Raw genomic sequence first — 27,293 nt, 5'->3', positions numbered from 1 at the left:
AAGTCTATATATATATTTAGCTGAAGTGGATCTGAGAAAAGTCAGTAATGAATATTAGAATAAAGCTAAACTTAGAACAATACTTGTAGGACAAGGCCCTTTGTTTAATAGGAACGCAGACGCTCCCCAGTTTTCTTCTGAAGCGTGCGTTCATGGCTAAAGGTCTAGGCCAGAGCTCTGTTGAAGGTTACGAGCTGAAAGTCGTTAAGGGTAAAGGCTCGGATGTATGAGAGGCTAAGATGATAGTTAAATAAATGATAAATAACATATAAAAGTTTCTTTAATCATACTTGACCTGCGATCCCTTCTCAAAGAGTTTCTGTATTTTCTGAAAGAAGCTGGTAGAGTTACCTTTAAAAGGCTTCTTTACAAAACTGAATATAAAATGTTGCCGTTGAGGCATTCAAACAAATCTTACAGAGTGTAGAGTTATCAGGCCCGCGCAAATAATTATATTGTCCTCTTCCCCCCTAACCCTTATTGAAGGAAAATCTTTGCTGACGCTGTTTTACCTTTAAATTTTGGTTTTATTTATTCGTTATAATTCACAAGTTTATCTATATGAAAATATGAGCTAATTCAAATCTATTTTGCAAAAAAGCGGAGTACCAATCCCTTCTCCCGGCCTGAATTCAAATATAGTTATTGCTTGAAACCATTAATTTGTCCTTGGCATAAATCATATGAAAAGGAAATGCGAACAAAACCTAGCTTGTACCAAAACAAGCAAATGCCACAACATTGATAAGCGAACATTTTTTAGTTCGTGATAAGGCCACAAATTCTATGATAAGGCAATTTTATCACTGCAATCTTATCAGAGTGTAATGTGAAGGTAAGGTGATTATTTGATGAAATCTTCTCATGCTGCATAAAGCGATAAAGTTGCATCCAATCAAGGCCTAATACAACTCAATATTTTTGATCGCATTAAAATGAACCACAACCTAGTTGCATTACCGTTAAATCGCAAAAAGTAATCACATTTCATCAAAAGTTTATGAATTGCTTCTCGATTGTTTATAAAACTTACAAATTAAATACTGCATGATGCTAGAAGCAAAACAGCTTTAATATTCAATAAAAAATCAATTTTCTAACAGATATCGCGACTGAAAAAGTGTAAGGCGTGGCAACAAAGAGGTTATCATTACTTTTTTGATTTTATATAGATTAATGTTTGAATATATAAGCTAAGTTATTTAAAATTGCAGTCTTCAAAGAATCGTGGTTAGGTAGGTTGTTGAAAGAAACATGTCTGGGTTTGTTTGGTTAAGTAAAACTATGAATAGCCTAAATGCTGGAAATATCTGTGTCACAAAACCTTATCGGAACGCAGTATTTATTCTTAGAAAAATTAACTGGTCTATGATTAAAAAAGCTGATTTGCTCGGCGATTTAAAAAAATACATTAGTTTACGCTAATTCAACAAATTCTTCTTGCGGAAGCCAGCATCTTGTTGCAAGTTTTTAAATTGTCAAAAATCTAGATTTCAGAAAAATGCCAGGCTGCCACAGAGTTTGTTGCCTTGGCTAGTAACAGTGTCCCGGTTGAGTTGAAAGAAAACTCGAGTGACCTCTACTTCCTGAACTTTCGACCTTCATCTCTGACCTATGACCTCGTCCATTGCCATGAAGGACCACGAATCTTAACAGAAGCAGCCTCGGTTTCCTTCACAGTCTGCCTCACAGCCGACATCAGATTCTCAGCACAACCAACGAGCATTTCAGTGGCTTCTTGGTCAGCTTGAGCATCTAAAAGCATGATTATGAAAACGTCATAAATTACGTCACATGTGATCGCAACCTGGACAGGATTTTGTCTTGGCCTTACTTCTTTACTAGTTCTAATCATTTGCAAAGGTTTAGGCAATATTACCTGTTTAAGCAGAGTTCCTTTATCAAGGTTTACAATCCAATTGCAATCTCAATTTCTCATGTAGAACACCAAGACGCATGTAAACTTCTTAAAAATCACAAAAATGCCTGTTTAAATATTTCGTCACGACAAATTTTGATCGAAATTCAAAAGTTTCAATTTTTGATTGCAAAATTTTTCATGAGATTTTACTAAATTTTACTAAAGAGCTTATTTTCTGCTTAGGTGAGTAGTTTCCTGGGCCCTATCTTCTGCTAAAAATGAAACCATAGTCAATTGATTGACTATGATAAAACAGGGCTACAATCACTGCAAAAAGTCTTGAAACACTAACGTCAGTTTTCAAAGGGAAATTCAGCCATCCCCCTCTCCTCCTAGGAACAATGTTGATCTACTTTAGAAATCATAAGGGGTTACGGAGTACGCTTTTTCGTAAAATATTTGTCTATACTTTCAACATTGTTTTGGGGGGAAAGGGGGACGGAAATATTTGTATTCGGGAAAACAGGAAATCTCAGCGCAAAGTGTTAGGTGTTCCAAGTAATTTTGGCAGTGATTGTACATCAAATTTATAGTGACCAGTTCTCAGACAGAACTTCGCCTTGGCCTTGAGGGATCAGCTTCCAGAAAAATTTACAGAATAAGTGGAAATTCAAGAACAGTACCCATTTAGCAAATTAATTGGCAGGAGATCTGTTTACAAAACAAAATTAAAATAAAATGAAAATTAACTGATATATACAAGAATTGAATACCTCTTGCTCCAAACATAGTCGCCTTAACAGTGGCAAGAATCTTTAACTGGGTTCCCGTTGTAGGGATTCTTTCAACAGTTTGCAGCAGAACCTATTAGAAGAATAAAAGCAATAGATCAACATTCTAAAACCATACTAAGGGTTGCTTCAATTCAAGGAGGGAAATATGAGCCTATACAGATCGTAAGCGCTCAAGTGGAACTTGATTTTACTCAAACATTTTATAAAAATCCTCTACAACTCGCGGCAATGGATATTGAATATTCTTCTCTTCAATATCTGCCATACCTGTCAAAAGTTATGGGTACACTAACGCCAACTTCCAAAACAAAATTCAGCCTTTCCCCCTCTCTTTGAACAATGTTTGTTCACTACAAAACGTAAGGGATGAGGAAGTACGTTCTTTCCTTGACTTGTATGATATTTGTTTAAACTATCAATATTGATTGGGGGGAGGGGGTGCGTAAGTAGAAGTATAGGGAAAAGGATTGAAAATATGAAAACACAACGCTAATTGCTCGGTGTACCAAGTACATTGGCAGCCATCTGAATTCTTGCAAAGTTTTCCAACTTATCAGAGGGAATTTTAAACTGGCTAATTTGTCAAATCAAAGGAAGATTGTACATTAATCACTAAGCAAATTCACACAACTCTGTTATCTATCACTACTTTCAGGAGACAAAACATCCGAATTTCCCCCACATTGAAGAATCAGCATAATAATGTATTTCGATTATTAGTTTAGAAAACATTTTAAACCACATCAGACAATATAACATCTCCGAGCTTTGTAGGGAAGGAATTGTCTAGTTTCCATACTGCTCGACTTGATAGTCAAAAATAAGCATGATTAATTATTTCAAGTAAAGGGTTAGGGTTAGGGTTAGGGTTAGGGTTAGGGTTAGGGTTTGGGTTAGGTTTAGGCTTAGGTTTAGGCTTAGGATAAACTAATTACGTCATCAGGTCGAGTAGAATGGAAACTAGAAAGCTCCCGTAGGGAAAGCTTCTCCGTTTCCAGGAACGAGCAGCCTCAGTTTCACACAAAGATTTAGGTTCTTACATAAATGAATGCAATTGAAAGGTCTCAAATCGTCTGAAAACACTAAATTCAGACATAAAAGAGGCAACAATAACTCAGAAAAAGAAAAAACCACCTTTAATGTGGCAAGTTTCAAGAGTAAATGTGACTGGATACCACAAAATAACTTTCGAGTCCAAGGTTTCTACATTAACAGATCGTAAAATAATGGGATTGATGCAGTTACCAAAATTGGTAGGATATAAAGTGGTTACATCATATTACCATTTCACAACTTTTGAGCAATACAAAAACTTCATTACATTCACCATTGTAACAATCATTCTAGGCAATCTAGAACGCCTGACAGCGTTTTACCTTTCGTTGAAGACATAAATGAACCCCCATCTCATCCAAGGACATTATATACAAATTTCGATTTCGGCATTTCACATCAAAACTTGAGTTGATGACAACCCTAACCAAGGCCCCTAACAGACCATTACATTCAAAGAAACCTCCAACAAGTGAAGAGACATTGCGTCCGTCGCAACGAACAAAGATTGACACACTATTACGAGGCCCAGACTGTCTGAAATTCTCTGTTTACAAATTAAGTGGTAGTTTGATTAAAAAGTGGTTGAAAGCTTTTATCATTTGCAGCTGACATACTTTTTCAAATCAACATTTATACGGCGTGGGTATTTAGCAGAAAACCTCATCACAAATGCCTGACAACTGTATAGATAATAAGGAGCGACATGCTTTACGGTTTCAAAGATATCTAGATAAATTGACCAAACTGTGGGATGTTAATCCGTTTTCACACAATTAGGCCAGATTAAAGATATCCAATGGCTTTCGGAATCATAAGCGAGTCTAAAACTTAACAGCTGACAGAACCCAAGGCAAAGATATCAAAACGATGGCTGGATTTTACGCCCCAGCGTTTACTGTGGCATGGATACTTCGTTTCTAAGGATACTACTCTTACTATACAATGTTGTTGTTTGTGACGAAGGTAGGACTACTATACAATCATGTTGTTGGTGACGAAAGTAGGAATACCAAAATATACAATCTTGTGATTTGTGACGAACGTAGGACTACTATACAATCATGTTGTTGGTGACGAAAATAGGACTACCAAACTATACAATGTTGTTGTTTTTGTGACGAAGGTAGGACTACTATACAATCATGTTGTTGGTGACGAAAGTAGGACTACTAAACTTAACTGAACGCTGACAGGTATTTAAAACAGCGCCCTCGAAAGCCAAGTCCGGCGTTGGGCGTCGGGCGTCGGGCGTCGGGCGTCGGGGTAAAATCTAAGGTATGAACTAGACCCACATATCATCCTGTACAGATAGGAACCTGTTGCGTGCACCTCCGGAGTCAAGAACCTGGGGTTCTACCCTGGGATATTTAGCCTTATTCAACGACGTACAACAAGCTGAACTGCACTATGAATCATATCTACTTTGTGTGATTATGGAGACATGTTATTTTGAATAATTTGTGTGAAAATGTGACATTGTCAATGTAAAGGACTGGTTAATTCATCTCTGGGTAATCCTCTACCCTTTTGTATTCAAAGGGGCTGTGACACCCAGGACATCCCGCGTGGTAACACGCGAGTTGAATGAAAGTTGTTTGGGCTAAACAACCAGCGTTCAATAGAAAGAACAATATGGAATGAAACATATTTTGTATGCTCTTCATGCGAAGCTTTCGAATTTTTGTGTGTTTAATGAAAGGGATAACGGATGGCAATGAAAAAAACAAAGGCCACTTTTACAGCTAGGATAGAGCTCGCAGTGAGCAGTTAATAGAAATGGGCCGAAATGACACCAAAAAACCTACCTCATCGATGCAAATTAAAAGCGGAAACACATTAAAGTTTGCAGGACAAATTAAGAGTAATCATTTTCTTGCAAAATGTCTAATTCCATCTAAATTCGCCAAGGGAAACGAAATATCTTCGCCATTGATTGAATGGAGCTTAATTGTCTTGGCCTAGACCAATTGCTTTACACATTTCGTTTCGATAGTCGGTACAAATGCAGACATAAAGTAATTGTCCTTTCCATGTTCGGTAAATACACTCAGAAAATAGCTTTTTTCGAGCTTATTGAAGCACCGGTGCAACCATCCGCCATTATCCAATGTGCAAATAAGGCTAAAAATATCCCGTGTGTTTGGTTTGTTTACAAAACCGTGACATAGCGAGAGACCGTTATAAATATATGAAAATGAGGTTATCTTTCTACAAGAGTTGTTGACGGCAGAATTGCTAAATATTTTGACAATTAAACAAGACTCACCTGTTTAAGTCTCTTATCAGGACATTCATCTGCAACTTGTCTTGCAAGTTTGACCACGTTTTGACTGTTTATAGCAATTAATTTTGCGGTGTCGATCAGTTCCTTCTTAGAGGACTGTTCTCCATCTTCTTCACTAAAAAATTAATATTACATGGTAAACAAGCTAATTAAGAAACAAATGGGAGACTCAGTCGAAATCAAGTAGTCGACAAGATTCATCATCTACTCTAGTCCTTGTCTATTTGCAATAACATGCATTCTGGGGCATTGAATTGGCCTTTAGGCCATGGCGGGACACAGTTTCTATTTGTGTTGTTAGAACAGAGTAAGACCCTTGATGAACTTTTTGTAACCTTCCATGTAGGTTAATGTAAAGAAACTGTATTGCATTTAAGCATAGCCTGCTAATACTCACGACGAAGGCCACGAGGAAAAACTGTAAAAAAACAGAAAATTTCAGTTACCACACCTAGACAACCCTTTTATTTTATTGTGTTAAAACAGGTTTCCAAAGGTTTCCAAAGTTTGAAGGAAGGATCCACAATTATCTGGACTTTGGGATTCCTGGGCAAGGGAACGTCTTGACGAATAAGTTAACTCCCATCGTTGGTGTCAAAGAGCATGCGCACAGAGCTTTTGACTTCAAGGACGGGGGTGCTTCAAAAGTAAAAATATTTTCATTTGGTTGCCTCTGCTGCCAGGAGTTTACCAAAAAATCGCCATACAAGAGAGAAATACAAAATAGTACCTCACAAATTTGGACATTTTGGCAAAAAGTAACGCGAGGTTCTTGGCAGCTTGGATGATCGCGTTTCCTTCCTCTGCCCATTTGGTTGCTTCAGAGTGAAGGTGATGCGCAGCAACCTGAAAAAAATAGTGAAAAGCTTACGTAAGTAAAATAGAACCAAGCAAGAAAGATTTTGAAACAAATCTAGGGTAATGAAAAATTATGACCCGACGTTTATACGAAGCTCATTGAGACTACCCTGAATTTCATTCATGTAGCAACACGCTTCTGAATCCTTCTGTAACCAATCTATGGATAACCCCAGTCTTACCACTACCTTTTTGTTTTCGTCAATACCTAGTCTTATCTGTACTATTTTAAAAGTTTTTTTTAAATTCATCTACTTGTTGGTAAAAGAACCAAGTTTTCATGTACTGGTAACAGGGTAATCAATGCAGTTTGCTCACCGTGGTTTCGTCCCTATATTGTTGTGTAGTTATATAATATATGAAGTACAGTATAATTCAACAAGTATTGTAATAAATTCTTAAATGATTAGAAGAAGAATCTGGAGCACCAGAAATTTAATACAAAGCCAATTTAGACCACCTTTGTCCAGCTGGCAACATGAAAACCTTAATTTCCCCTGGTTTTCCAGCTATCTTGACTTGTCCGAATAAAGATCAATGTGCCCGAAATATTCATAAACATGCCATGTTTGTCATTTTTGAAAAATGTATATCGAAATTTCTCAGAGGAAGCTACAGATTGAAAACACATTTATCAAGAAAGTGAAGTGTTTCCAAATAATGATATACCAAATAAATACTGTAAAAGCTCTATTAAGCCCCCGGGGGCTTATTTTTTTACTTCATTCCTATAGGGGGGGCTTAAAATAGAGGGGGCTTATTAGAGAGAGGGCGCTTATAAAAAATTTGAAGTAGAAAATGTTTTTAAAATGCCTTTGTCTATCTTGTTGTTATAAAAATGTCTTACAAATTTTGTCAGAAAACTTCGCTAGCAGATTGGAAAATCTAATTAATCACTTATAAGGTCCTCATCTTTATCAGAATCACCAGGATCAGAACCCTGGGACATCTTCTAAACAAATTTCAACTGACTTCTTGGCGCAAAATTTAGTCTTTACATGGGCTGTATTTAATGCATACGATCTTATTATCATCGCACCCGTCAAGAGACCCAATAAATGCGCATGTTTTTCTCGTTTAACAACAAAGGCAAAAGAATGGGGGGCTTAATAAAGAGTGGGGGCTTATTTTAAGTTTTTGCTTGATAGGGAGGAGCTTAATAGAGAGAGGGGGCTTAATAAAGCTTTGACGGTATTGTATGTTACTAAGAACCTGATTGAGACTTACAGCCATTCGATTGTCAGCGGGCGGCGCTCTCAGAACTGCCTCGAATTTCTGTGCTTCTGAAGGCTTGATCGCCTCCTCGCTTGGAAGGGGTGGACGCGGAGGAGGTGGCCTGGATGGGCTGGCATCAGCTGTAACCAAAAAAGACTTGTTTGGTGCTGCTTCAAAATATTTTTTTACATAAAGAGCACAAGGAGACATATGGAGATGGGTTTGTAAATTAGATGGACCTTTGATGTTGAAAGCATAATGGAAAGAACCATAATAGGCAGACACGACAAGAAAGGGGCTGGGAAGGAGATTGCCCAAAAAAGTTAAAACAAGTTCCTGACTCTAACAACAACATTAAAAAATACGTTGGTTATGTCGTCATCGCGGACCCCATATTTTCTTTTTCCCAGGCCCCAGAAATGCTCTCGGTGGGCCTTTTTAGACGGCTGTCAGACATGGCACGAGCTGGCAAGTTTGCTGCAGTTTACAAGGGTAGCTTTGAAACGAGGGCAGCCAATATTTTCTTCCATATCCTGCCTAGCTTTCCTACCACCTTGAAGCTGAGGGCGATAATGTGTAGACGACGAATAAATACTTCTGGACGATATCGCTGATCCCATGCAGGATCCACATTGTTGCTGGTTGAAGTTCTTGTAGCAGTTTTTGTGTCAGTCATTTCAAACCAACTATCTCTGCATGATTTCGTGGGTGCGGTTTATAATCGAGGGCGGCTTACATTTTTAATGAACCCAATTTGCTGCGGCATATAACCGAGGGCAGCTAATACACAAAAGAGGCTATTTGAATAAATATGGTCGTAATGTGCAGAACGTGAAACAAAATCGTAATTGCCGCCCACAAACTTACAAATATTCAATTTTGAGATATCTGGAGCATCAGGTATAAACACCTTTCGCAAATCAGCCACTCCTTCCTTCAGCTAAAAAAAATTAAAGCCATTGTGGAGATGGTTTGAGGAGTCAATATATAACTGTACAACTATCTATGAAGAATTAAAATAAAATAAATATATGGTACAATGTTAAAAATGTTTAAGGTATAATATTCTAAATAAAACCTAACCCAGCAATAATATTTTACATTATCTACAGTCGCATTCTACAGGATGTGCTCTTAATTCTTTTTTAAATGCTGCCAAAGATTTGGACTCTCTTATACTGTGAGGTAGTGTTTGCCACAGTTTTTGACCTAAATATCTCACAGTTTCTATACCATAAGAAGTTGTCCTGGCTTTTGGAATGCAAAGAGTATTTTTAATTCGCAAATCATAATGTACATTTCTTGTTTCAAAAATCTCACTCATGAAACTAGGGTTCAGGTTATATTTGGTTTTGTATATTTCTATCATCAAGTACTGTAGATTGCGTTGGTGAATCGACACTGCATTATCCAATGTCAGCACTGCTTCGTAGTCAGCATGACTGTCTTTATAAACAATTCTGAGTGCTCTTTCGTGGATTTTGTTCACTTTAGCATTCAGACATCGGTCATGGAACATCCAAATTAGGGGGCAGTAGCTAAACTGACCTTTTATGACGCTGTTCATAAGGAGACGCAATTTATCAGAACCCATAAATGTCGCTATTCTAGCAAGGGCATGCAGTTTTTGGCTGGCTCTTTTGCATAAATTTGAGACGTGACTCTTGGAATTAAGAATTTTATCTATTATCACCCCTAGCAGTTTTTCTTCAGAGCTTTCTTCAACAATGGCCTCGCCGATTTTGATCTTAATGTCATCTTGGTTTGTTCCAAAAGTAAGAAGATGACATTTCCCTGCATTCAATTTCATAAAGTTTTCTGGAAATCACTTTGATAAAACAAGAGCATCAGTTTCTAGCCGTTCTAAAACTTTATTCAATTGACAGTCAGCTGCGATAATCGTAGTATCATCAGCAAAGATAAATTTTTTGTACTGTCCGCTAATTGGAAAGAAAAAAAACCAAAATGACTATTTTGTGCAAACAATATTGTCCGTTAATTAGAGTGTCCGCTAATTGAGTGTCCTATTTTGAGAAAGTTTTTTATGAGACTTTGACCAGAAAACGATAGGGGAAAAAAATTTGTCCGCTAATCAGAGATGTCCGTTAATTGGAGAGAATACCGGAAAATCATAAATTATGGAACCCGTTAAAAGAAAATTATTTAAAAATTTGCAAAATATGGCATTCTGAAACTATTAGCACTTAAAGTTGGATATTTCTAAGCCCATTGGATATTGATGGATGTGAGGATAATATGAAAACTGCGGCTATTACAGGCGCATATGGGGGTAATAGGGTAACTGCGGCGATGACGTCACAAAGGCACGCTGGCCCAAACCGAACATTACGGGATTTCCTTACCGCAGTTGCTTCCTTAAACATAAAATTTTCTGACGTCACATCTAATAGAAAAAGTCTGGGAGGAGTTGCTTCTGTTTAAGTAATTACTGAACAAAATTGAAACCTGGCTTTGAATAAAAGCTGCTATGTACGAAACATTGAGACGCATTATAACCTGTTCTATCCAATAACAAGACCTGTTCCATCCAAAACAAACTGCCGTCATTTGTATAACTCTATAGCGTATTTAAGCCTCTCTTGGGAAACTTGAATAAACAACTTTTATCATACGTAAAACACAAGAATCATAACAAAACCTTAGGACCCTAAGTGAGAAAAGGATGCTTGTCCCTTGAAGAATTTGTTTAGTATCCTTATTCAACCTTAGAACTATTCAATTTTCCGTTAGTACCTGTCCATTGACCAGCAAACCCCCTCCCTGAATTTAGAGGTGATTCCCATGTGTAAGCATGTAAAATTCCGGCCACTTTCAGACGTAAAATCCTGAAAATGTGCGGTTAACACATTCAGTATGACAAGTAACAATTATCGCTCAGATCCATAAGCCATTTCTAACAGTTATTTATGAAACTAATCTCTAAAAAAACCAGACAGGAGATAGCGGATAAAAAACTTTAGTCGGTAAGAAACGAGCCTAAACACAGCTTGCCAATGTTTCAAACTAAAAATCAGACCGTTTGACGTATTTGGCAACCAATAATTTTGTATCAAAGACATAAAATAATTATCAATTATTCAGAATTTCTGGCAGTTTCGATTCAAAATTATCAATGAAGTTTAGTAAATACAAACCTTGAACCCAGAGCAAGCAAAGTACATTTTGCGAAATTATATTGCAAAGAAGCACTCCAAGTTAGCGAACAATTCACGTAGCTTGACATCGCTTATAGGTTAATAAAGTCATATTTAGTAAGACTAACGGGAATCCTTCAATGCTTCACGACAAAAATTTCAGACAACCTGCTGCGCATGTTTTAAAAAACAACTTAATTAAGTTTATGGAAACGTTCTGCTGATTCTGAAATTTAGCAGTCAGGGGCTGAAAACATTCAATATACGATTTATGAATTATTAATTTCATTCATAACTGTTATATATTATTCAATACTCTTAAAGAAAAGATAAGACCAATTTGTTCAGGTCTTATCAATACTTTCAATCCTTGTATTGAATACAAATATTTCCTTGATCGTCCTATTTTGTTGGTATATGTTTCATTTGCAGACTTCTCTCAAATGTCATTCAACATTGGTAATTACAGTACTCACCATTCAACACTCTTATGAAAATATTCGTCGTTTACAAGAAAAAGGAGGTAAATGGAAGATAAATCAACCAGAATTATAATGTCTGGTTTTATTCTGTCTGCTACCATCGTGTCTGTGCTTTGTTCTTCCAAATGAAGCAGACGACTTTTTCTAACTTTATAATGACTCTGTCTACTGTACGGCATAATTGTGATTGTTTCAAAAAGATTGGGCCTATTAATATAATTCAAACCAAAATATGATTTTTTCATTGTCTTCGTTAAAACCCCTGCTTATACAGATGTCTGTTATCATTAGGAGCTAGAAACATGCTTGATAAACTGTTTCAAGTTTAGCCTGGATAGCGGGACTGTGGTTGGACAATCCATTAATTATGCACATAAATCATGGCCCTGATGTCCGATCTCTCTTTAAAGCTTACAGCTTGTTTTAGATCCCCAACTTACCTTAGTTGCTGCTCTCAAATAGCCTTCCTTTGCAGCGGCATCATTTGGGTTCTGCGCAACAGCCTTTGCACTGAGAATCAATGGCGAAACACCTAGAAACAAAACAGCTGATTACATACCTTCCAACTTTTACATTTCAAATGCTAAAGCATCACAAATGACAACGCATTTAGAATAGTTGGGCCAGCAATGAGTCGTTTAGCTGCATTTTGACTTCTGATGGCAATCCTCACTGTCTCCAAAAAGTTTCTCTCACCTTCATTTTTTCAGGTCAATGGCTGCTATAACATTTTTCAAGGAAAGGGGCAAACCACAAAAATGAAAGATCAAGGCAGCAGCAAAACAAAATTTTGAATTTTCTTATGTAAAACGGGCATCATCCATTCTATTCCTCCTTACACTTAGAAAAGTGTTTTCGCCCTAAACAAATAACCTTATTAAAAATTTACAAACTACAAATTTAATTCAAACCCTAGCCAACCCAAGAAGACGTCTAAACTTTATATATACCCTACCCTTATGGGAACGAAAGGCGATAAAAATATTGGTGGTAGTGACCCACAATGGTCTCTAAGACATTTGTTTCAAAATCTATGATGTCATATTCTCTATATTTATCGAAACAAAATAGCCAGTTTACTTATTCCAAGGGTCCGTGAATAATCTTACAAAAAGCCATTTCCTTCCCTGTGACCTTCAAACGATGGTTTTTCAACGTTTAAACTTTTTAAACATTCATGCTAATGTGCGGCCAAGTAATCCAATTGATTCCACAAAACTAAAAATAAAAGTGTTAAAGTTCACATGTCCTCTACACCAAACCCAATTATAGTCCCCTTAAGCTAAGTCAAGGACACCATACAGACCCTACAGACCTGGGTTTTTCTGATGTGTTTTTATAGATCTAAATAGAAAGGTTTACCACCAATATATTTCTAGGCATTTTAATGTCTCACTAGTTCGTTGACTTCACTTGATGAAGCCCCGTATGACGTGGCGAAGTATCAGTTAACTTAAACTTTTTTGTTAAATTTTTGTATCACTAAGTTTGATTATATCTACGTTAGATTGGTTTTCTTTATGCGTTGTTCCTTTCTATCGCATACTTCCAGCCATTGCCAATCTTTCTTCCAAGGCTTAAAACGTATAAACACAGCGGTACAAAATAAAGGCATGATCTGAGCTTTAGCAGGATCAAGAAATAAATTTTCCTGCACCTACGCCTAATAACATTAAACTCAAATAAATTTACCTGCACTTTAAATATCATTCAGAATTCTTATAGTACACAAGACTTAACCGCATATATAGGAACAAAGGTTAGCTGATAAAGTTATTTAAGTCTTGTAAATCCTACAATTTTTAATACCAAACTAATTTAATATTTTTAGCTTCTCGTTGAATAAAAACATTGTCCTTCCGGCCTAAAATTAAAACAGAGAGAACGGCAGGAAATTTACGGGTGGGAGTGGTAGGCTACGCCAAACCTAAAGGTGATTAATATCACAGAGGGGGGGGGGGGGGGGGGGTTCGCTCTTACTTACGTTCTGACAGTTGTTCCGTAGCAGCTCCTACTTCGTTCTTGAACTTAGGATCGTCCAGGTTTTCAACCTCTCCTCTGGCAACTTGAACGATGCGATTGGTACAGCGAGCGATTCGAGAGCTTTTTGTAAGTAGCAGCTAATAACAAAGAGAGTTAATTAAGCTTTACTAGAACAATAACTACAACAATAATTATAACAATAAATATTCCAACTTACCTTGTCATCAATAGCACCATTACTTTCACTAGCAGTATTACTACCACTATTATTATCGCTATCACTATCACGAGTACTATTACTGCTACAATTTCTTTCACTATCACTACCACATTTACTATTACTATTACATCAAAGTCCCTGTAACTATCAAAATACTTGCTATAATCATTATCAATATCACTACCACTAATACTATCACCATCATTACCTCTTTCACTATAACAATTACCTTTACAATTATTATGACTATTTCCACCACTTCACTATCACTGTCACTATCACTGTCACTATCACTGTCACTATCACTGTCACTATCACTGTCACTATCACTGTCACTATCACTGTCACTATCACTGTCACTATCACTGTCACTATCACTGTCACTATCACTGTCACTATCACTGTCACTATCACTGTCACTATCACTGTCACTATCATGAATACTATTATTACTACAAGTGCACTACTATTACTGCCAAAAATTAACATTAATATCACAATAACATTACTGCCAAAATCAATACCAATATTACTAACCACTATTACTATCAGGATCATTATGACTTTCATTGTTACAATTATTGATACTATTACTACTATAACTACTATTACTGTTATAAACCACCATTACTATTATAAACAATATGACAATTGCTACCACTATTATTTTTTTTATATATCCATTAAAAAGTTACAATACATAAATACAAGCTACGCTACTTACAAATTTTCTTTACAATACTACTCGGACGATACCCCGAGGAGCAAAAGACTACGACTACCCCGGGGCCATAGACACAGAGGTTAAAATAAACTACTATAATCTGTCTCAAATTACATGCCACGACTAAAAAAAAGAAAGGAAAAAAGGAACATGGGACATGGGAGATGGTGGCTGTGGTTACACAATTAATCTTACTGCTACAATTACTATTAATACAACTGCCATCATTGCTGGCATTATCACAATATTACTTTAACTATTACAATTACAATTACAATTACTATCGCTATCGCTATCACTATCGCTTTCACTATCGCTATCGCTTTCACTATCATTCTCACTATTACTACGTACGTATATCTTTAAAAAGACATGATATTATCTTAATCAGCGTCAATAATAAGACTATATTAGAAAATTTTCTAAACCAACATAGGCCTATAAATAGTTATCATATTAGTCAAATTTAAGGAAACAACAAAACAGAATATCTAACGGGAGAATGAGATGACTTTAACAAAACCAACTTTGAGCAAAATGTCTCAACAACACCTATACGAAACCTTAACAAAACAATAACCATAACTTATTGAATATTAGAAAACTTATCTAGGGCCTAAAACATAAAGCTACAACAAAATCTAGAGTTTTTAAGAAAAATTCAACGAAAATTAGTACATCTGAACGTTTTTGGCAGAGAAATGTTTACAAATCACCAAAAATGTCTCGCCTTGTTTCCCAACATTGGAGAGTTTTGTCTATATTTTGAGAAAAAATTGAATTGTTCCAGAAAAAGGTTTATGTGTTAGTGAAATGTTTGGAAAACAGTTACGAAAACATTAGCACATTTCTTATAGCAACAGTTGTTCGGTTTCTCTATCGCAGCTGACTGTTAAATAATTTCAAAGGAAATTTTGATAAACACGGGTTTTCTTGAGTTTCAAAACTTACAAAGCTAGGTCATGTAGAACTAACTGTTTAAGGGGGAGTGGTCACCTGTATCAGCGAAAAACTGCTAGCACAAGGTTTCTCAAGAAACATTGGAAGCAAACCGTAAGATAAACAAAAATTAGGTTTTCATGTGTATACCCCCTGGAAACACAAACATACGTTTCAACCAGTTAGGCGTTTCAATCATGACGAAATCCAGTATCGAAAAATTAAACTTACAGGCAAATTTCCTTGCTTCAAGGCAATTTCGGCAGCTTCGCAGTCCTTTTTAATGACATCCTCTGTAAAAGAATAAGAAATAACCTTGAACATTTTGGCTTTCCATTCACTAAGAAGTCTGGATCGTTTAATTTGATGGATAATAAACAAACACTCTAGGGTATATGAATGTGCTACAGGACAACTGAGAAAGCAAGTTAACTTTGTTTTCATTAGATGCAAACAGCAAGGCGTGGATTGGAGTCAAAACATGGAAACGATTGAGTGGAAAATAAACATTTTTCGTTATAATACGGAAAGTAGCAACAAGAAAATGATAAAATAACACCGTTGACTCAAAAAAGATGCATAGATTTTGAACAAACTTTGAGTTTTCCGAAAATTCAGCTGCATACAATAAACTCGAAATCACATGAAATCACATGAAATCACATGAAATCACATGAAATCACATGAAATCACATGAAATCACATGAAATCACATGAAATCAAATGAAATCACATGAAATCACATGAAATCACATGAAATCACATGAAATCACATGAAATCAAATGAAATCACATGAAATCACATGAAATCACATGAAATCAAATGAAATCACATGAAATCACATGAAATCACATGAAATCACGTGAAATCACGTGAAATCACATGAAATCACATGAAATCACATGAAATCACATGAAATCACATGAAAAACTCTGAAATCAGTAAACTGGACCCATAATAGCCTACGTGCAGTGGTTTTAAATTGCTGCAAAAACTTCTTCTCAGATCCTTACTCGCTCACTCAATTCTGTCTACTTCCGTAATTACATTGCAGACCAATAGCAGTCCAGTAAAGGCAAGTGCTTTCAATATATGCATTTTGTTGGACACTGAATTCTAACGCAGGGCAGGAGAGCATATTAAGAATCAGAGTAGAGGAGGGGCTAGATCGTTTTCAATATAACTGCAGGAAACAATAATGCGAAAGGTGACAAAAAGTAAATTTTGGGCATATTTAGAGAGGGAGGGGGTCTCATGCCCAGCTGCCCATCCATTTTATGAGATCCCTGTTCTAAGATTTAGTAAATACACATTTGATCTTCGTGAACTAACTTCCTCTTTCTGATATGAGACGCTGTAACTCTGCGGAGCCAAAACTCTGCGGAGTCACATCTACCCCTTTAGGCGACTACACTAATTTCATGTAGCAATTGAATATACCGCTTTCTTTGATGAAATCCGAGGCATCTGTTGCCATGTCAACTAGTCCTGTCAGTTCTTCGATCTGATCTTTCCATTCTTCCTTGAGCTTTTTGAAGTTTTCAGCAGCCGTTGGGTCCCCATTACTTGCTAGAAGTAGCTTGCCCGCATGTGAGATTTGTGGAGTCAACATTCGAATCTACAAAAGGTCACGAAAATACCGAGGTAAATGAATGCTAGATAAAATATTAAAAAGAAAAAAGTGACAGAAATAGGCGGGAGATGAAATAAATCTCATTGGCTTGAAAATCAGTTTTTAAAAGAGCAGAATTACCTCTCTAACTTTGGACTTGATTGTGTCCTTCAAATGGCGACTGGTGGAGCCGCCAGCAGAGGCCACCTGTTCCGCGGTATCGGCCATAAGCTTACTCGAGTGCTCAAAAGCGCCAGCCCGCTCTTCAAAATCAGCATCTCGGTTCGGTTGACCTGTGGATTGCAATGACAGCGATAAAAATTCAACGAGTATTACAATGACAACCCGTTACAGTTATAATAAGATACTACTCAAAATCCGACAGTTTGAAATTGCGTTCTTTGCACCAAGTAAATGACAAAATTTTAAGTCTGATACCCTAACAGGTCTCCTAATAAAGGGATATTTCATCAAGAAATAAATTCAATACTGGGCAGATAAAAACCTTTCATCGATTCCAAAATACTTCACCCAAAACTATGCTTGGCAAGGTCTTTTGATATAAACTTGGCAAGCTTCCTGTAGAACTGGTAGATTCAAGAATATAAATAAATTTAATTCAAATACAGATTCACAGACTTCTTCTAGCTGCAATTGTTTACACTACTCTATATTCTAGCTAGATCCACTTTGCAGCTTTCAGTCTTTCTGCAATACGCTCTTTATCAAATTTAAACAGAGCTGCAACTATTTTCAGTTCACTGGTTATGTCGTTAGAACTTGCAGGTCAGAGTTACAAGACTTTGAATAATTGTCCAAAACGAATTGAGCCTGATTGGAGTTTCAGTGCTGATAAACGAAGAGTAAGCATGGCGCAACAATACACCTGAACCATTCACAACAATTATTTCCAAGTAGACTAAAAGTGTAGAAAAGAATATGTAAAGATACAACATGAATAGCAAAGGTTTTAACAAATGAAGCTTCAGAAAGGGTATAGAATATTGGTTAAAGTACATCCAGATCATTTCCTATAAATAAGAGAATGAATAAGAAGACATGGTTCATCAAAAGTATTTGGTTATAAACAATATGTACCTGGAGGTGCATTTGCAGCTTTTTCAAGTGCATTCAAGTGCCCAACTGGGTCCATGTAATGTTCAATCACCGACCTAACAGCTGCCTTCTGGATGGCATTCTGCAGTTTTTCCATTTCCACTTTCAGCTGCTGGGCAATCTTCATTGCCTGAGGAGTATGGCCCTGAAATGGGAATTAAACAGTTCACAATCAGTAAAAATGTACTAAATTCCAAATTTACTCACTAGCATTCTAATTATGTTAAATGCAGGTAGTTTCACGCAATCTAATCAAGTTCAAAGAAAATGTTATATATGAGTATCGCATTAAACGTGAAACTCTGGAAAGCGACTTAGAACCGTCCTCTTCTATGCACCTGAAGTGAGAAAGGTATACCTCTATGTATTGCCAAAATACAACGAAACAATTTAAGACGGTCTAGATTTTCTTACTGTGGATATCGATGAATTATCTCTTGCATCTCGGAAAATTATGGGAAGGGATTTCAAAGGAATTTTGAAATTGTAAAGTAAATAAATTTTCCAAAAAATTTAGAGCTGCTTTAAAAAATCTGTTTACAGTGAATCATCTTAGGAGCGGATACACGAAGAATTGGAGTTGCTGCCCAATATAATGAGGTGTCTGTTGTCTACCATAACGTAATTTGAACGTGGGGATAAATTTTATGGACATAATTATTCGTCAATTATTGAGAGCTTTCTGAACCATTGACATTTTCTACGGACGTCGTTGCTGACTGACTGCTTGTACTGCTCTTTAAAAAGATTATGGAACAGAGACATCCTAGCATTCTTGAAAATCAACTTAAAGAAGTCAAAGAGAGTAAATGTGGATAGAATGGACTAACCATTCCCCTTGCTTTGAGATCTGCGAGCTCTTTTGTCAATCTTTGCACATTGTCACAAGTGGCTAGCAACTGGTGTCTCTCTGGACCTTCGAGTGTCTCTGCCAACTGTCTGCCCTCCATCAACAAAACTGAGACAGCCCTTTGTCCTAGAATTATAAAAAAATCACATGTAAATTTCATATCAAATAGTTCATTGAGTGTTCATGGATTTTTTTGACAAGGTAAACATAAAGTCAAAAGATGCATCTATCTAATACAGATAAAGCCCTATCGTATAAACTTGTAAACATTGAGAAAGCGAATTGTAAACATTGAGAAAGTTGCTAAGAGAAGTTACAAACCAACTAAAGGAGAAACCTGATTTCGCACGAAATTTAATGAAAGCAGTTTTAATAGAAGAAGAATGTGTTCATAAATAAAACTGTAAAGGCTAAGCCATTGATTTCATAAATGAAACTGCAAAGGCTAAACCAGTGTTTTAGGCCATTGGTTTTAGAACACCAAGATTTGGTTCAAAGCGACAAGACGTCATATCTTTTCATGCCAACTATGACATTATTATGTAATATTTTAATTCTTCCCATCTTCCGTGGGTAGTACTTCTTTATGCAAAGACCGGACAAACGAGCAAGCAATTTAGCCTTGACAGGAGGGATATCTCTATGCTACTGCCGGGAAGACAAACAACTAAGTAAGCCCCCCTTTCGAATGCCGTCATAAAACAGGTGTAGCAGTGATTCCAGGCCCATTGGGCAGACTGCGTACAGGGGGGATAGTTCAGACAATGATAGACTACTTGTTCGTCTTCCAAAGTGACAATGTGACTCTCACCAATGGCCGATTTCTGTCCAGTTGGATCATCGATCCACATCAAAGCTTGTTCTAAACGTGCCTTTGTTGTTGGTGCAGGCAGCTTCTTGCCACTTGCTGCTTCCTTGGAAATGGCATCATCTACTAATACCTGCAGGTATTCCAGACGCTTGCCTATTTCTTCAGCCAACCGCAAGGCTTCTGGGCTGTTACCCTTCAGAAAAAAGGTATATTCAAAAACACTTTCTTCAACATCAGAAAGTTTGATATTCAAAAGAGAATTTACAAAAGGAAAGTTTGCGGAATCTGAAATAACTTTAACACAGTTCTCAAAACCAGATAACAAGTATTTCAAAAAACGACAAAAAGCCCTAGCCATTTCAAAACATGGTTTTAGCGTTTCAGAGTATAAAAAGCGGGACTTTCCAAAACGTCACGGAAATTCATTCCCAGGTGCAGATTGAACGAAAGAAGCGAATTAATAACGAAATTTACTATCCATTAATCCCGCCTATTAAAGAGGGCAAAAGCGAAAATAAACTCTATCTTTTCAAGGCAAACCTGAACTTTTCATACAAACAGATTCTTTCCTAATGATCTATAAAATGCCGTAAAAGTTCCGACGACGCATTCTGCATATCCGAGGTAACGTTGTCCTATGACTAATTTTATTTCAGCATGGCAAGTTTTACAGATCCTGGCTGCTCACTTTCTGGTACAGTTTTCCCGGATACTCGTCGATACATGCTGTGTTTTCAATAGTCCCTGAGTACTACGGCCAACTAACTGATCGTCACGGAGATTGTTAGAAATCTTAACTTTTTCAATAGTAACAAGACAAAATTTTTTAATAGCTGACAGCAAAACGTCAGAAATATAGACAACATGAGGCGTTAGAGTGTAAAAGCAACGATTTGTAGCCATTACGAATATTTAACTTCATAGTTTGATCATTTATCAACAACTCGAAGTATTCTTTAGTTAACAAGACACTTTTCCGATTCAAACTTATTTCGATTGAAAAATTAGCAATTTTTCCACTAAAACGGCTTAAACAGGGACAAAAAAATTTTGGAACCTAGGTTCATTTTGATAAGTGTTCTTTAAACGAAATTTTAAACTTGTCATGAGCCATCGCTTCATTTTTCAACATAAGTCCACCTATTTCTTGGTAAAGCAATGCCTTGCGTCAGAAATCCGATGATCTAGACAGAAGGCTTATCCATTCTGTCCGCAGACCCTCGGACTTAAGCCGCAAGTTATTATCTTCAAGCTTAAATAACCAAAGGGCACACTAACCTGACCACGAGCACGGTAGGCCGATAGGTTGTCCATGAGCTGATCGAGTTCTGTACATACTTTGTTGATTCGTGGGTCATTGCTCGCTTCACCCACTGATCTTGCCTGTTTTAGAATGTCTCGTATCGCTCTTTCACCTTGGTAACAAACAAAAATAAAATAGCATTGTCAGTTCTCTGAGAACGAAAGAGGTGCAAAAGTGGGAATATTTTGATGTTGATAGAAGTATAAAAGACGATATTTTAGCACAATGCAAGCAAAATAGTTTAATATACATAACAAATCTATACAAAGGAGGAAGGGTATCTGTGGCCTAAGGTATTTTAACCTGTAAAGGGGAATGGAAAGACAGCACATGAATGCTGAAAATTCCAGCTATATACAGTTACTTGTGAAAAAGAACCATAACTTTAACACCGTTCCATGTTTAATCCATTGTCAAATTTTTTAGAGCTTATCCATCCGTAACGTTAGAGCTATATAGAGTTCTAAAGTGAAAGTAAAACCTATTTTTAGAATTTTTGAATTTTAACCACATAGCATAAAAGATCATTATGAAATACTTTCAATTACGCAAAATTGGCCAAATATGTTTAAAATCGGTTGAGATATGGCTAATGAAAGATTGAAAGTTTGCTAACGAATCACTGTTATTTTGGCTCTGTTCATAAAGTTATGAACAGATACCAAAATACAGAGATTTGATGGGGAGAGAACCAATAAACATGTCGCCATATCTCTGCCAATTCGTACCACACTTTCCTGATTTTGCACATTTAGAGGTATTTCATGTTGCTCTTTTAGGTTATGGGATCCAAATTCAAAAATTCTAAAAATAGATTTTTGTGACGTAATCACTTTAGAACTCTATTGCTTTTGATGGTGAACTTGACCAGAGTTTCTGGTTTTTATTTTAGGAAGGTATCAAATATAGGTCCCACGCCACCGATTGTAAAGTAGGGGGGGGGCAAAAAAGGGGGGTTACCTATTTAATACCTAAAAGGGGGATTTAATATCTATAGTTAGCAAAAAAAGTGGGAGGCATGGCCCCGGGCCCCCCGGGCCCCCCGGTGCCACGGACCCTGAAATAGCAGTTTAGGTGCGGTATGTCTGGTTCATGGGTGATTGATGATGGCTGATGTGTATTTTGAAAAGTGAACCGACTGAAATTTGAAAGTTGTCACCAAATAACAAAACAAACATATTTCTTCTGTTCACAACATCCAAACAAACAATCTTAAAATAAATAGATATTAGTATCAAAAAGACAAAGAACTGAGGACACTTGAACAATGATCTTACTCACCAAGTCCATTAGCATCCGCAGATGGGTTTGACAGCCAGTCCCTAGCCTGATCCATTTTGCCAACAATGATTCCTTGTGCCTTCCTCATTTCTGTTGTTGGATCCTCTGCTTCTTCTTCATCATAAACTTTCAACTGTAAAACCCTCATTATTTCCAAAATGTCATCAATAATTCTGGTTATCAGAAAATTCCTGTTTTCCTGAGCTTCAGCCCTACCTTGGCCACCTGGTAGGGAAAAATGATTTAACAATTTATCAAACAAAAAACAGTTATCAATCGCTTTTTGTAAGAGCAGAGAAGAGATGAACCCAAAGGAATAAACCTTATTAAATAAGATCAGATTCTAAAAAAATCTAAAGACTCCAAATTGGAAAAATATATATTTAAAAAGTGGAAGCAAAATAGGCAGTTAAAGATGATTGGAAGACATTTAGGGGAAAAAATGAACCATCATGCAAGGTCAAAAATTGAATTTATTGTCACTTCTGCACCAATGCTTCCCCTTTAACTGGATGCAAGCTCCTATATAAGTCCATTAAAAATGTGATGCAATACAAGAATCAAATAAGAATTGCACTCCTAAATCTGATGATTTGATAGAACTTTCAAATCATCAAAGACCATTAAAGAAAGTTTCATTAAAGAGCCACTGTCAACCAACAAGAAGACTCTATATTTTACAGGGTCTTCTTTGTTGATCAACATTGCGCCTGCTCAATTTCTCGGTTTTGTGTGTCAAAAAAAAGAATGCGTAGTTGTGTAATTTTTGAAGTGCTGGCATTCTCAAATTAATTTCAAATTCCATGTAACTTGCATAGGTATTAAGCTGTATCCAAGGACATGATTGTATGGAATGTCTAATAACAAAAAAGCAGTTTCACATATCCCCATAGCTTTCATCATGAAAATTGCTTTCAAACCTAGCAAATAACAATATATTTTGTCTATCTCAGTCGAATCTGATGTGGCTGAGTTAGCAACTTTCTATTCCTTAGCATGCATTCTAAAATATTTCACCCTAACTGACATCAGCAACTTCGTTTGTTTGTTATGTTTGCCTTCCTGGTGTAATTGCACATACTTTATTTTCTGACACAGAAATTTATGAAATTGAGCAGGCACAATGTTGATAAACAAGGGAAGAGCCTGTAAACTATAGAGGCTTCTTTGTTGGTTGACAGGGGGTCTTTAAGACACAGCTTCTAAGCTTAGCAAAATTAGATAAAAATCAGATAACACTAATCAAAAACATACCTCTCTCTAATGTTGTAACAAATGCTTTCATTGCTGAGATAAGAAGAGGTAATGTCTTCTTTACACTTGTTGTGTGTTTAATGAGCAAGTCACGATGAACTTGGTGAGTAAGGTCAGCTTGTCTACCATCAACCATTTTACAAGTTTCTGTAACACCAGGTGTGAGGTTTTTCACAAAAGTAATAAGATCAGGCATTGTTTCAACAAGTTCAGAAACTCTCAGGTATTCAAGTAGTGACTTGCATGACTTTAGAATCTTTCGGACTTCTGCATCATCAAAGGTGAGCAACAAAGTTGATGTACCAGATAAGATGCCTTGAAAAATCAAAGAGATACAGAGTGAAAGTCTGTCAGCACCAAATAAAACTATGACGTGTTTCCCACAAGTATGCTAAGAAAAGCTCAATTATTGAAAAGTTCTGCAAACACAAAACGCCCGATGGAAAAATCTGTTTAACGACTTATTGAATCAAGTGCATTACCTCTGGCACCATTGATCAACTTCTTTTTAGCTTCCTTTGAAAATGGGTCCTGCTTCAGGAGAATACTTGCTTCAATAAGAAATTTGGATGACTCCTCCACTCTTTGAAAAGCAACAGGCATTTCCTGTTTCAGAACCTTGTCTTTGCTTTGCTTTAAAGTTTGTTGACCAACCTTGCAAAAACAAAGAGTTTTGTGACACACATCAAGGACTCGCAAAGAAAAGTTTCAACATTGGTGCAAAAATCCATAATTCTCTTCCATTTTCATCAGCAGCTACAAAAGATATATAATAAGTATATTTTAAAGAGTATAAAAAATCACTCACAACTATAAGATGCTGTACAGCGGCTCCAACTGCTTGGATTGGCACACTGAGATCTGGAATGGGGGTGCCAGACTCTGATTCTTCATGGAGAATGACAAGTTGTGATACCTGGTTTAATAGTAAGAAATATTTAAAAACTCTAGAAAAAATAAGACAAACACATAGCAAAACTTGCTGTAGGCTGGCCAAGGAGAAGCTCAATGGGCTTGATATTTGGGGCATTCTGATTTAAAGCAAATTGTCAACAGTTCACAACATGGGCAAAATTAGTTGGCATTGACCTATATTGTGTTTCAGGACATTGTGTTTGCCCAATTATCAATATCACTTTGTCTAGTGATTATTAACTCTAGGGATTGAAACCCCTACCTTGCATGTTTATGGCCCGCAATAATTATCAGACCAGCTACGACACTAAGCCCCAGACCAGTAAGGAATATAGTACTTTGAAAAGGGCAAGAGGTCCTTTGCAAAAAAATGCTAAAATTGCAATTGTAGCGTAAAAATTGCAAAAAAAGAAAATGCTGTTTTCAGGATTATAAGGAGGAAATGGAAACCTGATGTTTCAACAACAGGAAATCCTATTGCTAAAAATCTCATTGACAAAAAAGTCACCAAATGAAGAAGTGCTAAGGAGGATGGACAAAGACAAATGTTTTCCTCTTAGTGTTCCAGCTAAAGAAACTCAAATACTTCTATCACAAAAAAGAGATAAAAATTTCCTTTTGGATGATAAGATGAATGGCAGATGAGGGCTTGAAAAATTAAATGGATAGGCTTAAAATCACACCACATCAGCAAGAACGGCATTGATTAGACCAAAGTGGAGGACAATTGTATCCGTCTGGTAACAGATGGAACTTGATGCTGATGAATAAGGGGGTCAGTCCCCAAAAAAGCCCCCTAGGTCTACACCCGTAATTATACTGTATAGATGGGGTATGTTGTTGTCATTGAAAAGTTGCACACACAAAGAAATGGTCCATGAATTGATTAAAAAAGGGACTACAGCTGGCGAGTTAATTAAGATTGTGGTTAACTGGTCTGTTGCAAAGTGTGGGATGTTATATTGACAACACTGTAACTATTATTCTATGTAGTGTAGAACAGGACAACCTGATTGTCTGTTTGTACCAAAGCATATATAAATGAAATCCCATCACAACAAGACAAATTGCGGACTTACCTATTAAATTTTTTATGTTGTCTGTTAGCAGTAAAAATCATAAGAATGGGATTCAGACTTGCTTTTTACAATATCAAAAGTCTTTGTCAAATTTCTTTCAACAAAACAACTACAACTTGATAAAATATTGATGAATTTGTCTTAGGAGGATTTCATGATATAACTGTCTGTAATATATGATACAGGGGTGTGGAAAATAGGGGGCCAATGGAAGCCAGTGCCCCCTCTTGTCCTGAAGAAATTTATGAAACTCTATATCTTGTCAAATGTTTTGCCAAGAGATCTAAAATTGATAAGACAAATAATATAAAGATATCTCTGCAGAAAGATAACACTTCATATGTAACAATGATAGGATGAAAACTTATCACGGGGAATCTTTTTATTGCTGACAGGTCTAAATAAACCGTTACACCTTTTATTTGTTTGCATTTATAACAAAGAGTTGGGAGGGCAAGGGCCCATATTTGGAAATGTTATGAACAAACCCACTTTCTACGGATTTCAATAAGAACATTTTATTTGATTGTAAAAATACTAGAATTATAGATTGCCATATCTAAACTGGCAGATATGGTTTGATAAAGTATTTGCATTTTCCAAACCTAATTCATTTTACGCGATAAAATTGTACGCCACAAAAAACTTTGATAAAACCTGCTGGGATACAAACATAATATTTTGCACTTACGATAAGCATTAGTTAGACTGTTGTAAAATGAAAATTTTAAGATAATTTAGGAGAAATGAATTATAATTTGTTATGGCAATATAAATAAGGCAATTTTCTAGTAGAGTCAATGCTCTCCGAAAAAATTGGCCACGGTTGGAAGTGCCTTGCCCCACCAAACCTTTATATAGGCCCAAGCCCTTGTTACTAGGACTAGGAGGACAATGTTTTCGAATTGATGTCAACCTCAGCTTGATATTTATTATTTCTTAAATTTTAAGTCATTTAACAAAGAAATACCTGCTGGGCAACTGGCTCGAGGATTGCCTCAATGGTTTTCGTGTGGAACACTGGCATCTTGATTCTCTTCACTTCAATACTACAGACAGCTGTACATGAAAGCAATCCTCTTGAGGGGAATTTGGCTTCACATACGACTTGCAAAATTCAAATCGACGCTGCTTTGTTTGTGGCAAACCACTCTAATGAATTTACCGTCGAAATTATTGTGCTATTGACACGATTGTCAACAGAGACTGCTCCGCCTAGAAGCCATGCTTCCTACCAATATTCTAATAAAAAATGTCATTTTTCTCAAGCCGAAAATAGGGGTGACTACAGATGTGCATCGACCACGACACCACGACATCGATTATCATCTCAGCAATAAGAAACATGATTTAACTTTATTCCATAAAATTCCATAAAATTCCATAAAATATACTAGGTTGCGTACGGTACAATATGATGCTATAATAACGATCAATGTAAGTAAATTGTACCAGGAAAAACTTTTTAAAAAGAATTTAAAAAAATAAATAATTAAAATA

General features: G+C 36.4%; 1 protein-coding gene across 1 annotated transcript; it reads right to left on the bottom strand.

Annotated features, from left to right (window-relative positions):
* Positions 1-867: 867 nt before the first annotated feature.
* On the bottom strand, positions 868-27,042 carry LOC135696809 (vinculin). Its single transcript, XM_065216328.2, has 20 exons — positions 26,764-27,042; positions 24,608-24,715; positions 24,282-24,453; positions 23,800-24,114; positions 22,546-22,770; positions 21,240-21,376; positions 19,962-20,154; positions 19,131-19,276; positions 18,283-18,445; positions 17,326-17,477; positions 17,013-17,190; positions 15,803-15,864; positions 13,690-13,825; positions 12,146-12,237; positions 8,936-9,008; positions 8,081-8,208; positions 6,726-6,841; positions 5,978-6,110; positions 2,635-2,725; positions 868-1,755 (listed from the first exon to the last, which is right to left on the bottom strand). Exons 1-20 carry the CDS (start codon positions 26,818-26,820, stop codon positions 1,613-1,615), a joined length of 2,820 nt encoding a protein of 939 aa, XP_065072400.2. The 5' UTR covers positions 26,821-27,042; the 3' UTR covers positions 868-1,612.
* Between the last annotated feature and the right edge of the window lie 251 nt (positions 27,043-27,293).

This window comes from Rhopilema esculentum, chromosome 18, assembly GCF_057945365.1.
Source record: "Rhopilema esculentum isolate cy_ngs chromosome 18, ASM5794536v1, whole genome shotgun sequence".
NCBI lineage: Eukaryota > Metazoa > Cnidaria > Scyphozoa > Rhizostomeae > Rhizostomatidae > Rhopilema > Rhopilema esculentum.
This window is presented reverse-complemented; position numbering and strand designations above follow the sequence as displayed.

Bases quoted from the DNA above. Each gene is read 5' to 3' on its own strand.
- LOC135696809 (XM_065216328.2), bottom strand. From the start codon at position 26,820: ATGCCAGTGTTCCACACGAAAACCATTGAGGCAATCCTCGAGCCAGTT. The intron at 24,454-24,607 runs GTGAGTGATTTT...TGTTTTTGCAAG, and splicing joins CTGTACAGCATCTTATAGTT to GTTGGTCAACAAACTTTAAA. The intron at 9,009-12,145 runs GTAAGTTGGGGA...AATTTTTTTTAG, and splicing joins ATTTGAGAGCAGCAACTAAG to CTGAAGGAAGGAGTGGCTGA.